This window comes from Gorilla gorilla, chromosome 1 (assembly GCF_029281585.2).
Source record: "Gorilla gorilla gorilla isolate KB3781 chromosome 1, NHGRI_mGorGor1-v2.1_pri, whole genome shotgun sequence".
NCBI lineage: Eukaryota > Metazoa > Chordata > Mammalia > Primates > Hominidae > Gorilla > Gorilla gorilla.
In genome coordinates, this window is record NC_073224.2 from 78359897 (window position 1) to 78373240 (window position 13344).

The 13344-nt window shown below is 36.4% G+C and overlaps 1 protein-coding gene across 9 annotated transcripts in view; it reads right to left on the reverse strand.

The window, feature by feature from the left end:
• RASAL2 (RAS protein activator like 2) overlaps nt 1-13344 on the reverse strand; it is a 380784-nt gene that overhangs the window by 51501 nt on the left and 315939 nt on the right. For all 9 annotated transcript variants that reach the window (XM_004027955.5, XM_004027957.5, XM_019027079.4 and 6 more), the window contains one exon: nt 9396-9505. In XM_004027955.5, the coding sequence (XP_004028004.1) occupies nt 9396-9505 (110 nt within the window). The remainder of the gene's footprint in view (nt 1-9395; nt 9506-13344) is intronic.

Genomic DNA, 13344 nt, shown 5'->3' on the forward strand with positions numbered 1-13344 from the left:
CTCAGGTAGTTGGGGGGTGGGGTAGGCACTTAGTCTAGGATGATATGCGGGAAGAATACCAAAAAGAAGGGAGGGAGCATGTAACTCCTGACTTGGATACTGTTGCATGAGGATGAACTAGAAGTGAGCTTGACAAAAGACAGGGTATAGGAATAGGAAATGGCATTTGGGTTAGAGGAGACAGTAAGATCAAAAGCAGAGAAATATGAAACAGTATGACAAGTATAATACTATAAAGAAGACTTTTGGTAGGAGTGACAGGAGGTAATATTGAGAGGGAAAGACTGGGCCATGTTGCCTTTTGTGCGGTAGCTAAAGATTACAGATTTATAGAAGTATTACATACATAGGCAATGAGATATGAAAATCGCAGTTTCAATTGAGACACCTAGATAAAACAGATTCTGTATACCAAAGTCATGTATCAGACCAACTGCAGCATTTACAAAGGAAATGTGTTAGAACCAGTTCCACTACCTTGATCCTCTCATAGTCTTTATAGTCTTAACTATGTCAAGACTATAAAAAGTGGTCAGAGAATGGAGAATGGGAAAGATTTTGTGAGAAACAATTTTTGAAAGAAGTTGTGAGGCTCATCCTCCTGCTACCTACAAGGGAGAAGAGTAAAAGATACATAGAGGGCAGGGTTTGATTCCATCTGGGAAATCTAGATGATGAGAAATGACCAACTAACTGTTGGTGGCAGAGCAAGAGCATTGATGCTTTTGGATAAGCCTGTAGTCCTAGAGGTTGTTAGGGCAAAAGATTTGTGGAGGTTTCCTGCGGACCATAAGACTGCGTGATGAAGAAACCAAAGCATCAAGAACTCCTTTCTAGAAAGGATTCACAAGTGAGCACTTGGAAGAGAAATGCATCTGTCAGAGTCAATAAAACCATAGGTGAGAGCTCCTCAGGGATGATAAATCTCTGAAAAAGTCCCCAAATCACCCCATGAGAGAAAAGTCAGCTTCAAATTTCTGTTAGGCTCAGTGAGCATTATGGAAGGCTAAGATAGACTTTGTTATCCTCTTTCTCATCTTTTTGTTGCTTCACCTTCCCCAAAACCTGGAGGGTGCCTAAAAACATGGTTAGTAGGCTACAGGGGAAGAGCAGATGAGGAGAGAAGTAAGTAGTCTATCATACTTTCTTCTCCAAAGGCAGGCAGACTGCCTGTAACTGGTTTGGCTGGGGCTAGTTTGTAGTTTTGATTAGAATTTTGTAATATCTTAAACTGGGCCTGGTGCCACAGCTCATGCCTATAATCCCAGCACTTTAGGAGGCTAAGGCAGGAGGATTACTTGAGCCCAGGAGTTCAAGGTTACAGTGAGCTATGATGGCACCACTGCACGCTAGCCTGAGCAACAGAGCAAGACCTTGTCTCTTAAAAATATATATATATTTAATATATATGTAGAATATATATATATAGAGAGAACATCAATAAGTTCTGAATTAAGATCTTTTATTTAAAGCTATCACAGATGAACTCTAAATGGATCATAGACTTATATATAAAAGCTAAAATCATAAAACTTCTAAAAGAAAACATAAGTGAAAATCTCTTGGGACACAAAAAATTCCTCTGCAAACATCGCTTATCAGGATGTAAAATGGTACAGCCTCTTTGGAAAATAGTTTGGTAGTTTCTTACAAACCTAAACATGTACATAACATAGAACCCAGCAATTATACTCTTGGGCATTTACCCCACAGAAGGGAAAACACGTTCACAAAAACCTGTATCTAACTGTTCACAGCAGCTTTATTCATATTAATGACAGCAAAAACTGGAAACAACCCAAACGTCTTTCAATGGGTGAATGGTTAAACAAACCGTAGTACATCCATACAATGAAATACTACTCAGCAACCGAAGAAACAAACTACTGATACATGTAACAATTTGGATGGACCTCAAGGGCATATGATTAGTGTAAAAAAAAAAAAAAGAAGCCAATCTCAACCAATTATATACTATATGATTCTGTGAAACACTATTCTTAAAATAATAAAGCGATAGAGATAGGAAACAAATTAGTAGTTTTTTAAGGGATGTGATAGGTGTGGGGAGGTGGGTATGACTATAAAGGGGTAGCATAGGGAGTTCTTTCTTGGTATGAAACAGTTCTTTATCTTGATCATGGTAGTAGTTACACTAATCTATACATATGATTAAATTGGACAGAACTATACACACACACACATGCACAAATGAATGCATGTAAAATTGGTGAAAACTGAATAAAGTCTGCAGTTTATTTAATATTATTATACCAATGTCCATTACCTGGTTTTGATATTATACTACAGTTATAAGACCTCACTATTGGGGAAAGCTGGGGGGAAGAGTCTACAGAACTGTATGTACTATTTTTGCAACTTTCTTTATATAATTTCAAAATAAAAAGTTAAAAAATTCTAATTAATAAGGAGAAACTCAAGAAGCTGAGAATATTGTTCCATAATTCCACCTACCAATGAACACCATACTTACTTTCAGGTATCTTTTGACAAAGAAAAAGTAGACTACTTAAAACCATACTTTGTTAGCGAGCCTTAGAATTGAGAACATTACTGTGAAGGTTTTTATTTGAGGGAAGTTTGGAGTGGGTGAGAATATTCTACTCCATATGCTCATCTTTACCTTTAGTCTTTGGTAAATTTAAGTAGCACTTCCAAAGCAAGGCTGGCAACAGGCATTTGGAATCTTGGAATACCTGACAATACAGTACCACTGTTTTCAGTCATTTCCTAGTTTTAAGTGCATTTGAATGAAAGGTAGAAACATCACAGAGTCTTTTTGTGTCCCAACACCCTCCTATATGACATGGCTTTAATGTGAAAATGCTGCCAATATTGATTCTAGGAAATCACTTTACTGGCTTTTATCTGATTAGATGGCTTTGGAACAATGATGACTTTGTGACATCCTATTGATTTTGCCTCTAAAACGTTCCTCCTATCTTGTCTCTGCCTCTCCATTTCCACTGCTACTATCCGCCTTGGAGCCCTCATTATATCTTCTTACAGCTTTTTGTTAACTGGTCTCTCAGACTTAGTATCTGCAAACTAAGTTACCTGAAATTCCACTGCTGGATTAATCCATCCATAGCAAAACTCTGATTAGGTCATTTTCTTGATCAAAAATGTTTAAAGGCTCCTTGTTTCTTATAGGCTAAAATCCAAACTCCTCAGTTTGACATTCGAGATCTGCTCTGGGTATGGAATATTGGGTTGAAAATAATTTCCACTCAGAATTTTCAAGACATTGCTCCAATAACGTCTGGTTTTCATTGTTTCTACTGAGAATTCCAATGTCATCCCCCCACCCCCAACATTCCTTTGTATGCAACCTATTTTTTCTTTCTAGAAGATTTTAATTTTTTTTTAAACCTTAGCATTCAGATATTTCACGATGATATAAATTGATTTACCTATTCTTGGCATTTCCATTTCTTATACATGGAATCATACAATATGTGGTACTTTGCGACTAACTGGCTTATTATTATTACTATTATTGAGACAGAGTCTCTCCTGTCTCCCAGGCTGGAGTGCAGTGGCACGATCACGGCTGACTGCAGCCTTGACGTCCTGGCCTCAAGTGATCCTCCCACTTCAGTGTTTTCAAGGTTGAAAACATGCATACACATTGCAACATGTACCAGTACTCTTTTTATTGCTGATGAATATTCTATTGTACGGGTATATCATGTTTTTGTATATCTATTGATCAGCTGATGGACATTTGGGTTGTTATCACTTTTTGCCTATTATGAATAATGTTGTTATGAACATTCACATATAAGTTTTTATATGAATATATATTTTTATTTCTCTTGGATCTACCTAGGAATGAATTTATCAGCTGGGATTTTAATAGGCAAAAAAACCTACAGATATAAATGTAGCTATCTGTAGGTCTGTTTCTCCAGGGTGGTTCAATTTCTCAAACTGCTATGTGACAGGGGTAAGTCTGGCTGCTGACTTTCTAGAGCTGGGTGGAAGCTGAACCTTTCCAGAGTAGGTGGGTAAATCAACTTCCTATGCAGAGACTGCTAGCTGTTTTACCAATGTCCATCCCTCTCTCTTTCCTTAAGAACAGATTCCTATATTATTGGGCCCACCAATATATCCAGGTATAAAGTTTCCCAGGCTCCCTTAGAAAAAGGTGGCAATGAGACAGAAGTCAAAGTCAACTAGGTATGGTTTCAGAGAGATTGCTTTAAAGGGAGATAACTTGGCTGGAAAGCATGTGTCTTTTTATGGGCCCATCTTTTCTGGTATCTAAAACAAATATGTTATGGTTGGAGCTCTAGTAGCTATCTTATGCCTATAAAGAGATTCTTGAAGATCCTGAAGAATGGCAGACTTGAACAGGACTGTCCACTTTCAGACAGAAGTGAAAAAAAAAATAATTCTACCTTGTTTCAGTCATTTCTATTTTGGGCATCTGTTAATTGGCAACTAAACTGAATCCTAAGTAGAGACTTCTTTTTAGAATTTCCTTTTGTAGGTAACTACATCTGTTTGTCCTCTAAGTGAGAATTATAGATTAAGTAATCTATCTCTCATATTTTTCCTAGTTTCATTAAAGATGGAGTTCATATTTGTTTCTCATATTAATTTTTAAGACAAAAAAAAGCAGAACTGTTTTCACCCATTAAGTTAAAAACTGGAATTTTACCTTTCCAAACTTATTTCCTACCTTGCCCCTTTTCATGTTAATACCATGAACTATTCAGTAATTCTCTTCAAGCTCCATAATTTCCTACTTTCTACTTTTGCTCATTATTTCCATTCCAAGGAAAGTTCTGTGTGCGTGTCTATTTCTATGTTCAAATTACACCTGTAAGATCCAACTCACAGGCCATTGCCCTCTAAGGTCTCTCCTGATCCACTCAACAAGAAGTAATTTTATCTTCATCGATACCATTTCCTCCTTGACACTTACCTCTTTTACTGGACTCCTCGAGGTTGAGGGCTGTATCGTTGGTTCTCTATGCTATATTCTCGGTAGCATACAGCATAGTAGCTTGTACATAACTGTCACATATTGAGTGTGTTACTGTATATCAATACATTTGGATTTTAGAAACATTATTTGGTAAAACTATGGTATTTTTCACAGCTTGCTTTCTTTAGATAAAATTAACCATTTTAAAAATGTTTTTCTGCTATCTTAAAGTGGTAACTCAGACCTCCTGAGAATAATTTTATCTTTTAAAAATATGAGGGCTGTGCATGGTGGCTCACACTTATAATTCCAGACTCTGGGAGGCCAGGGCGGGCAAATCACTTGAGCCCAGGAGTTTGAGACCAGCCTAGGGAACATGACAAAATCCCATCTCTACAAAAAGTATAAAAATAAGCCAGGGATGGTAGTGTGTGGCTGTAGTCCCAGCTACTCAGGAGACTGAGGCAGGAGGATTAAGTAAGCTTGAGAAGTCAAGGCTGCAGTGAACCGTGATCGTGCCACTGCACTCCAGCCTGGGTGACAGAACAAGACACTGTCTCAAAAAATAAAAATAAAAGTGTAATGAGTGAAGATAAGGTTTGTGGTTTATCTCAAAAACCTTGAAGATTTCTGGCTGGAGGCAGTGGCTTATGTCTGCAATCCCAGCTACTCAGAAGGCTGAGGCAGGAGAATTGCCTGAACCCAGGAGGTGGAGGTTGCAATGAGCCGAGATTGCGCCACTACACTCCAGCCTGGGCGACAGAGTGAGACTCCGTATCCAAACAAAACAAAACAAAACAAAACAAAACAAAACAAAAACAAAAAAAACACACAACACTTTGAAGATTTCAAAATATCATGTCCACTATTTCATTATCCTCTGGATCGCTCCAGATAGAATATTTCTCCCTTTTGAAGAAGGGAAAAATAAAGTAACTTGCAGAGTATCATAAAGAAGAATTTAATAAGAAACAGGTCCCTCACCTCTTGAGTTCAATGTTCTGATCAAATTTGATCAGATAAGCCCCCCTTCCCACCCAAAAAGACTGACATATCAGAGAAAGGAAAATTGAAAACTTCCATGTAACTTGAAGACATGATTTTAAAACACAAGAAACAGATTGGGAGAAAAATTTTATTAACATGCATAGTAGTGGCTTACTATCCATAGTAATAAAAAGTGCTATTCCAAATCATAAGAAATAGGACAAACAACTCAACAGAAAAATGGGCAAAGGAAATAGGTAAGTCACAGAAGAAGAAAACATATGACAGGATATTCAGTATACTAAGCATTAGCAAAATACAAATTAAAACAAAGAAATCCCCCCCCCCCCATCCCATCTTTTAGAGAGGCAATACACAGTAAAGATTACAAATACAGACTCTAAAGCCAATCTTCCTGGGTTTGAACCTCAGTTCTCTCATTTTCCAAGCTGTATAACCTCAGGCAACTTATGAATTTCTCTGTGTCTCAGTTTTCTCATCTTCAAAATAGGAGTAATGACAGTGACTATCTCTTAGGGTGGTTGTGATGATTAAATGAGTTAGTTTATATAAAGTACTTAGAATATATCTGTCACATAATAAATACTACATTTTATTATTTCTATTCTTTCAACATATTGATAAAATGGAAAAGGTTGTCTGAAGGATAAAAGTAATCTCAATTTGTTGGTGGGAAAGGTCCTTTTTTGAAGGAAAATTTGATAACATACATACTCTATACCAAGCAGTTCTACTTCTGAAATCCAACCCAGCCACCAGTACAAAAAGGCACATATTCAAAAATGTTCATGACATCTCTATTTTGTACCAAAAAAGGGAAACAATGTAAATATCCATCAATAGAGAAGTGAGGTACATTATCATAAAAACACTGTAGCATACAAAAATTCAGTTGTTAAAAAGAATGATGTGGACTGACATTTACTGACACAGGGAGAGTACAAAATATTTACACTAAAAAGCAAGTCACAAAGTAATATGTGATCCCATTTATATGAAAACATGAAAACATATACTTGGGTTCCCTTTATGTATGGAGTTTTAAAGAGGTTTGAAAATATACGAATGGTTAATAAGGTTATTTATGTGGGGAGATAGGAAAGATAAAGAGGGTCTTTAGTTCTTTTTCTCTTTACTTATATACTGAAACTTTTCCCCCTCCAAAACAAAGACAAATGAGTATTTTACTTTATAATTTAAAAAATGGAAAAAAAAGGAGCTGCTTACTACATTTAACTGGAAGTTCCACAGATTGGATAAAAGAATAGAAATGTTTTGCTACTTAGATTTAGACACTGTATAACATTTTGAAAGAAGTGGCTGACTTCAGCAATTGATGTATCTGACCCAAGAAAATCAGGTCTTCAGAAAATACTTGGTCACACCTATAAGGGCACTAATTCAAAGAACTCAGCTGATCAACATCTTGTACCTTAGCTCTATTTATCTGACTGTTCATATGATCTGAAGGCAAGAGAGTCTTTTTTAAAAATGGTAACACATTCAAACTATATTGAGTACACCTCTATACAAGAAAAAGTTTTTTGAAAAATTTCTGTATAGGAAATCTCTGCAATTCAAATGGAGTTGATAAATTAAAAGGGTTACTTAATATTTGAGATTTACTAGCACTTTTTTATTGTGCTGTACTTAAGAAAGAAAGACTTTGTTATTGATTAAAGCATTAACATTATAAAAGTCACAAATAATACATTTCAATCACTGGAAAGGCTAAAAATACAGTAACTATATAATAGAAATACAAGAGACTCCGGGAGAATATAATCTCTTGGTAATTCAATCAAACAATTCCCATGGGCAACCTAAAACAAAATGGAATAGGAGAGAGCCCTTTGTTTGAAATAAAGAAGGTAATATTTAGTGCAAGGTTAAAAAATAATGTAAACTTTAAAAAAAAAATCTTGTCTCCCAAGTTTCTATATGATGCTGCAGAGTTTAAGAAATTGCCTATTGAATTGGGAGTGTTTTATTTGCTGCACAACATTTTTGTTCTTAAGAATCGATAATCTGAAAAAAAATTGTTATTCTATTTTTTGAGACATTAATAAAATGTTTTGAATTCCTGGAATGATGAAAATTATAGAATAACAGGAAACTAAGAAAAATATTTTAAAAATCTTTTTTTATGATTACCTTAAAACAAAGAGGTAAAAAAGAGATAATAATATAAATATAATGCGAATCGGGCTGACTTGCAAATTTCACAGAGCACCTTTAATGTGGTTCAAGAAGGGCTAATAAAGCAGTAGTCCCTCATCAAGTCCCTTCATTTACAAAATAAAGACAGTAATCATCTGCTTGGCAAATCTATAATTTTATTTCTGTTTTCTAGGTAGATAAGTGAAAAAAAGTCACTTACTGGAAAAAAAAAAAGTAAAACATAAATAAGAGTATCAAATATGAGAGGCAGACCTGAGTTCAAATCTTAGCTCTACTACTTATTAGCTGTGTGACCCTGGGCAAGTTTCTCAAACTTTTTATGCCTCAGTTCCTCATCTATAAAATGAGGACAATAATAGTATCTAGGGTTGTTGTATTACATGAGAGACTACATTTAACATGTATGGCACAGAGTAGGTACTTAATAAATATAGGTGGTGGTGATGATGTGCTGATGCTGATACCACAAGCACTGTTTCCAAAATTTTGAACATTATCGAGACATGATGTGTCAAAAATGTGTTAGCACACATTCAATGATTTTTGAAGGATATTATCCTTAGGGAGCTATACTCAAGCTAGTAGTCCTAATTATGGAAATCCATCCAGGCTTCCTTTTCAGCACGTCTTCTAGATGTAATTGCAAACCAACAAGGCCAATTTCATATGCTATACATACAGAACATAGCAGTAAAAAGCATGGACTCTGGAGCCAAACTGCCCAAGTTCAAATACCATTTTTGCTATTTACTAGCTGTATGACCCTGGGCAAGATTATTTAATCTCTCTGTACTTCAGATTCTTCATCTATAAAATGGTGATAATAATAGTATTTATCATATACGGTTATTATAAAGATGAAACAAGATAACAAACACGTATGAAGCATCCTGTGACAGTGCTAAAATTGTTTAGCTATCATAATCATTATTCTTTATAGTCATTCTACCAAAAACCAAACAAAAGATACAGCTCTGACCACTGTAACTTGATTCTACAGAAACAGCTTAACTGACTTTGAAATTAGTTTTTATGTATCCACAAACTCTCCAATATTATAAGATTCTTAAACTGGTTGGGTATTTGAGTCAATATTTTGTGTCTTGCCTTAATATGGACACGACATAAAAGTCAATTTTTTATTGTATTTTTCTATTTGTCATTGATTCAAATTCAGAATAGACCAAAATGCCTTAACAAAATTCACTCTCAAACTGCTTTTTTTGTTTTAAGAAAGTTAACTTCCTACCTGTCATCTGTACTGCGAAGGGATGGAAGCCGAAAGCTCGTGTTTCTGTCAAGCTTTGACTGACTTTTGGTCCTCTTGATGGAGCCTTTCAGGCGCTTGCTGAAGAATCCCTAGAAGGAAAGGCAGAAGGTGATGGGAGAGAGAACCAAAAGGGAATGTTACTCTTCCGCACTATCTCTGTAAAAGGTATTTAGACTTTTACAATAAAGACCAGAAATAGAACCTAGCTTTTAAGCTTTTTAATTTTGTAAATAATAGTCGCTTGAAACCACCTGGCAATGTGATGAGAAAATTTTCTTCTGTGAGAATTGGGATAACTAAACTTTCTAATAGCATCTAATTTATTATTTCTTAATGTTTATATTAGTTATGGAAGAAAAACTTCTAATTTTACTGGTAGATTTCTAAAAAGCACAACAATATAACATACACAAATATATTCCTTTCTATGAAGATGGTACCAGCAATTTCAACACAAATGACATCCACTGATTTCCCAAACTAAGGGAAAACAGGCAAAGAAAATGGCATGTGCAAAGGCCCCCAGGTGAGAAGGTACTTGGCGCATTGGAGGAATTAAAAGATAACTGACAGGCCGGGCGCGGTGGCTCACGCCTGTAATCCCAGCACTTTGGGAGGCCGAGGCGGGCGGATCACGAGGTCAGGAGATCGAGACCATCCTGGCTAACACGGTGAAACCCCGTCTCTACTAAAAATACAAAAAATTAGCCGGGCGTGGTAGTGGGCGCCTGTAGTCCCAGCTACTCGGGAGGCTGAGGCAGGAGAATGGCGTGAACCCGGGAGGTGGAGCTTGCAGTGAGCCGAGATCGCGCCACTGCACTCCAGCCTGGGCGACAAAGCAAGACTCCGTCTCAAAAAAAAAAAAAGATAACTGACAGAAGAGAAAAAGCTTTATTCTAAGATATGTAAAAAGGAGTTAACTAAGTTGTAAAATATAATGTATTGGTGGTCTCGGAAGTGTTAAAACTCAGTCTATGTCACCTTGGATATGGCATTGTAAAATTAAGTATTGAATGTGGATAAACTATTTTAAAATGAAGTATAGATCATTTATGAAATCATTAAAGCTTCCAGACTGTAACAAAGTGCTTTACAGTCTATGGCCCCTGCCTGCCTCCTGCCAGTTTTACCAAACTATCTAGAGTTCCCTGAACATCCTCCTGGACTCTGCACCTGGCAAACAGTGAGCACTTAACAAAAGTTTGTTGAATAAAAGAATAAATGCAAAAATGAATGACGGTCACTACTTTCAAGAAATTTACAATTCTATCATTGGCAGGTGAAAGGAATCTTATAGAAGCATATTAAATTTTCTCAGTCAGACACGGTGGCTCATGCCTGTAGTCCCAGCATTTTGAAAAGGCTGAGGTGACAGGATAGCTTGAGGCCAGGAATTTAAGACCAGCCTGGGCAAAATGGCGAGACCCCATCTCTACAAAAATAAAATAAAATAAAATAAAAAATTTAGCCAGCCATGGTAGCACATGCCTGTAGTCCCAGCTACTCAGGAGGATGAAGTGGGAGGATTGCTTGAGCTCAGGAGTTCGAGGCTGCAGTAAGTGATGACTGTACCACAGCACTCCAGCCGGGGCAATAGAATGAAACCCTAACTCAAAAACAAATAAATAAAATAAAACAAAATTTTTCAAGCAAAGATTCTAATTCAAAGAAAAATATTTTGACACATGGAGAATGACTCTTTCTTGAAATGAATATCATTTTATATAAGCTGTGTACAATAAACATTTCTATAATGAAAAAAAAGAAATACTAGGCCAATATTAGCACATCAAATCTTTTATATTCCTTTAGTAACTACCAAAGCCCACTGTTTTGGGGTGAAGGCTATATTTATCAGGATAAGCTAGGTTATGATTATCTAATTACCCCCCTAATCTTTGTGGCATAAAATATGTTACATGTCCATAAGCAGGTCAACTGAGGGGGTGGGATCCTGTCTATGCTGTCCTTACTCAGGAACTTAGGCTAAGGGAGGCTATCTGGGCTTCTACAGTTTTTGCAGCAGGATAAAGGTAAAATAGCAAATTATGTACATGTACTAGCTCTTAAAGCTTCATGTCACTTCTGGTCTCATTTCACTGACAAAACAATCACGTGACCATATCTAACTTCAATGGAGGAAGGGATATATAGTACTATCAGGTACTCAGAAAGGGAACTGAAAATATTTGGTGAACAACAGTATAGACTGCCACAGTGTTTTACCAAGCCAAGTGATTTTTAAACATGCAGGCATTGCTCCTTTTATTAGAGAAAAATGAAAACAAACTTACTCAAATCAAAGTGGAACTATTTAGATTACTGAAAGAAAACACTTATAATGCTATATCTTATTGTTTTGGCCATCCAAGGAGTTAAGTGTAAAAACTCCTAGTATATATCACATAGACATAATACCCTAGGCTGTTTTTCACTCCAGCTTATTATAGGTATGTAGAGATTGACTAAAGGCAAGGGAAAAAGGCTCAATGTGAAGATAATGAGGATGAAGATCTTTACGATTCACTTCCACCTAATGAATAGTAAATAGTATATTTTATTTTCCTTATGATTTTCTCAATAACAGTTTCTTTTCTCTAGTTTACAATTTTAAGAATGCAACATATAATACATATATCACACAAAAGATGTGTTAATTGACTGTATATGTTATTGGCAAGGCTTCCAGTCAACAGTAGGCTAATAGTAGTTAAGTTTTGGGTGAGTCAAAAGTTATATGAAATTTTTCAACTGCACAGCAGGGTGGTGTCTCTAACCCCCATGTTGTTCAAGGGTCAACTGTACAATTTTGGTGTCATTAGGGAGAGTCACTGTCATTAGTCACAGTCATTAGTACATAAAGGCAAAGGCTTTATGTACTATTTTCTATGACTCAATCAGAATGAGTCACCACATTTGCTAATAAATGTAGCTAGCAAACCAGGCTTAAGTTTATAGAATTGTAATAGGATTGCTTGGTGTTGTTTCAAAAACCTAGGTTGAGATCCAGGCCGAGGAGTTGACCAAAAATCATACATATATTTCTAATGAAAATACAGTTAAGCATTTGACTGAGACAGTATTAGTAGACGTTCACTCATCTAGTAATTTAATTCTACCTTTTTGTGGCACTTCTTTTTTTTTTTTTTTTTCAGACGGAGTTTCACTCTCGTTGCCCAGGCTGGAGTGCAATGGTGCAATCTCGGCTCACCGCAACCTCCGCCTCCCAGGTTCAAGCTCTTCTCCTGCCCCAACCTCCCGAGTAGCTGGGATTACAGTTGGAATTACACACCCGGCTAATTTTGTATTTTTGGTAGAGATGGTGTTTTTCCATGTTGGTCAGGCTGGTCTCGAACTTCCGACCTCAGGTGATCCGCCCACCTCGGCCTCCCAAAGTGCTGGGGTTACAGGCATGAGCCACTGCGTCCAGCCTTGTGGCACATATCATGTCATACCTCATATGACATAATATGATACATTGTATTTAATAAAATTTATGCTTATTTGTTGTAGAGAACTCTACTAGGAGTTGTAAGGAAATCAAAGATAAACACAAACTCTGCCCTCAAGGAACTTGCCATTTAATACAGAATTTAGATACTAAATATAAATTTATGCACAGGCTTATTAGTAGACTGGACATGGCTGAGGAAAGAATCTCTAAGCATGAGGATATATCAATAGAAACGTCCAAAACTGAAAAGCAAGCAGAACAAACAAAAATTAACCCAGAAAAGAATATCCAAAGACTACAGGACAACTATGAAAGGCGTAACGTGTAATGGGAATACCAAAAGGAGAAAAGAGAAAGAAATAGCAGAAAATCAGAAACAATAATGACTGAGAATTTCCCCAAATTAATATACCAAACCAAAGATCCAGGAAGCTCAGAGAATACTGAGAATACCAAGCAGCATAAATGCCAAAA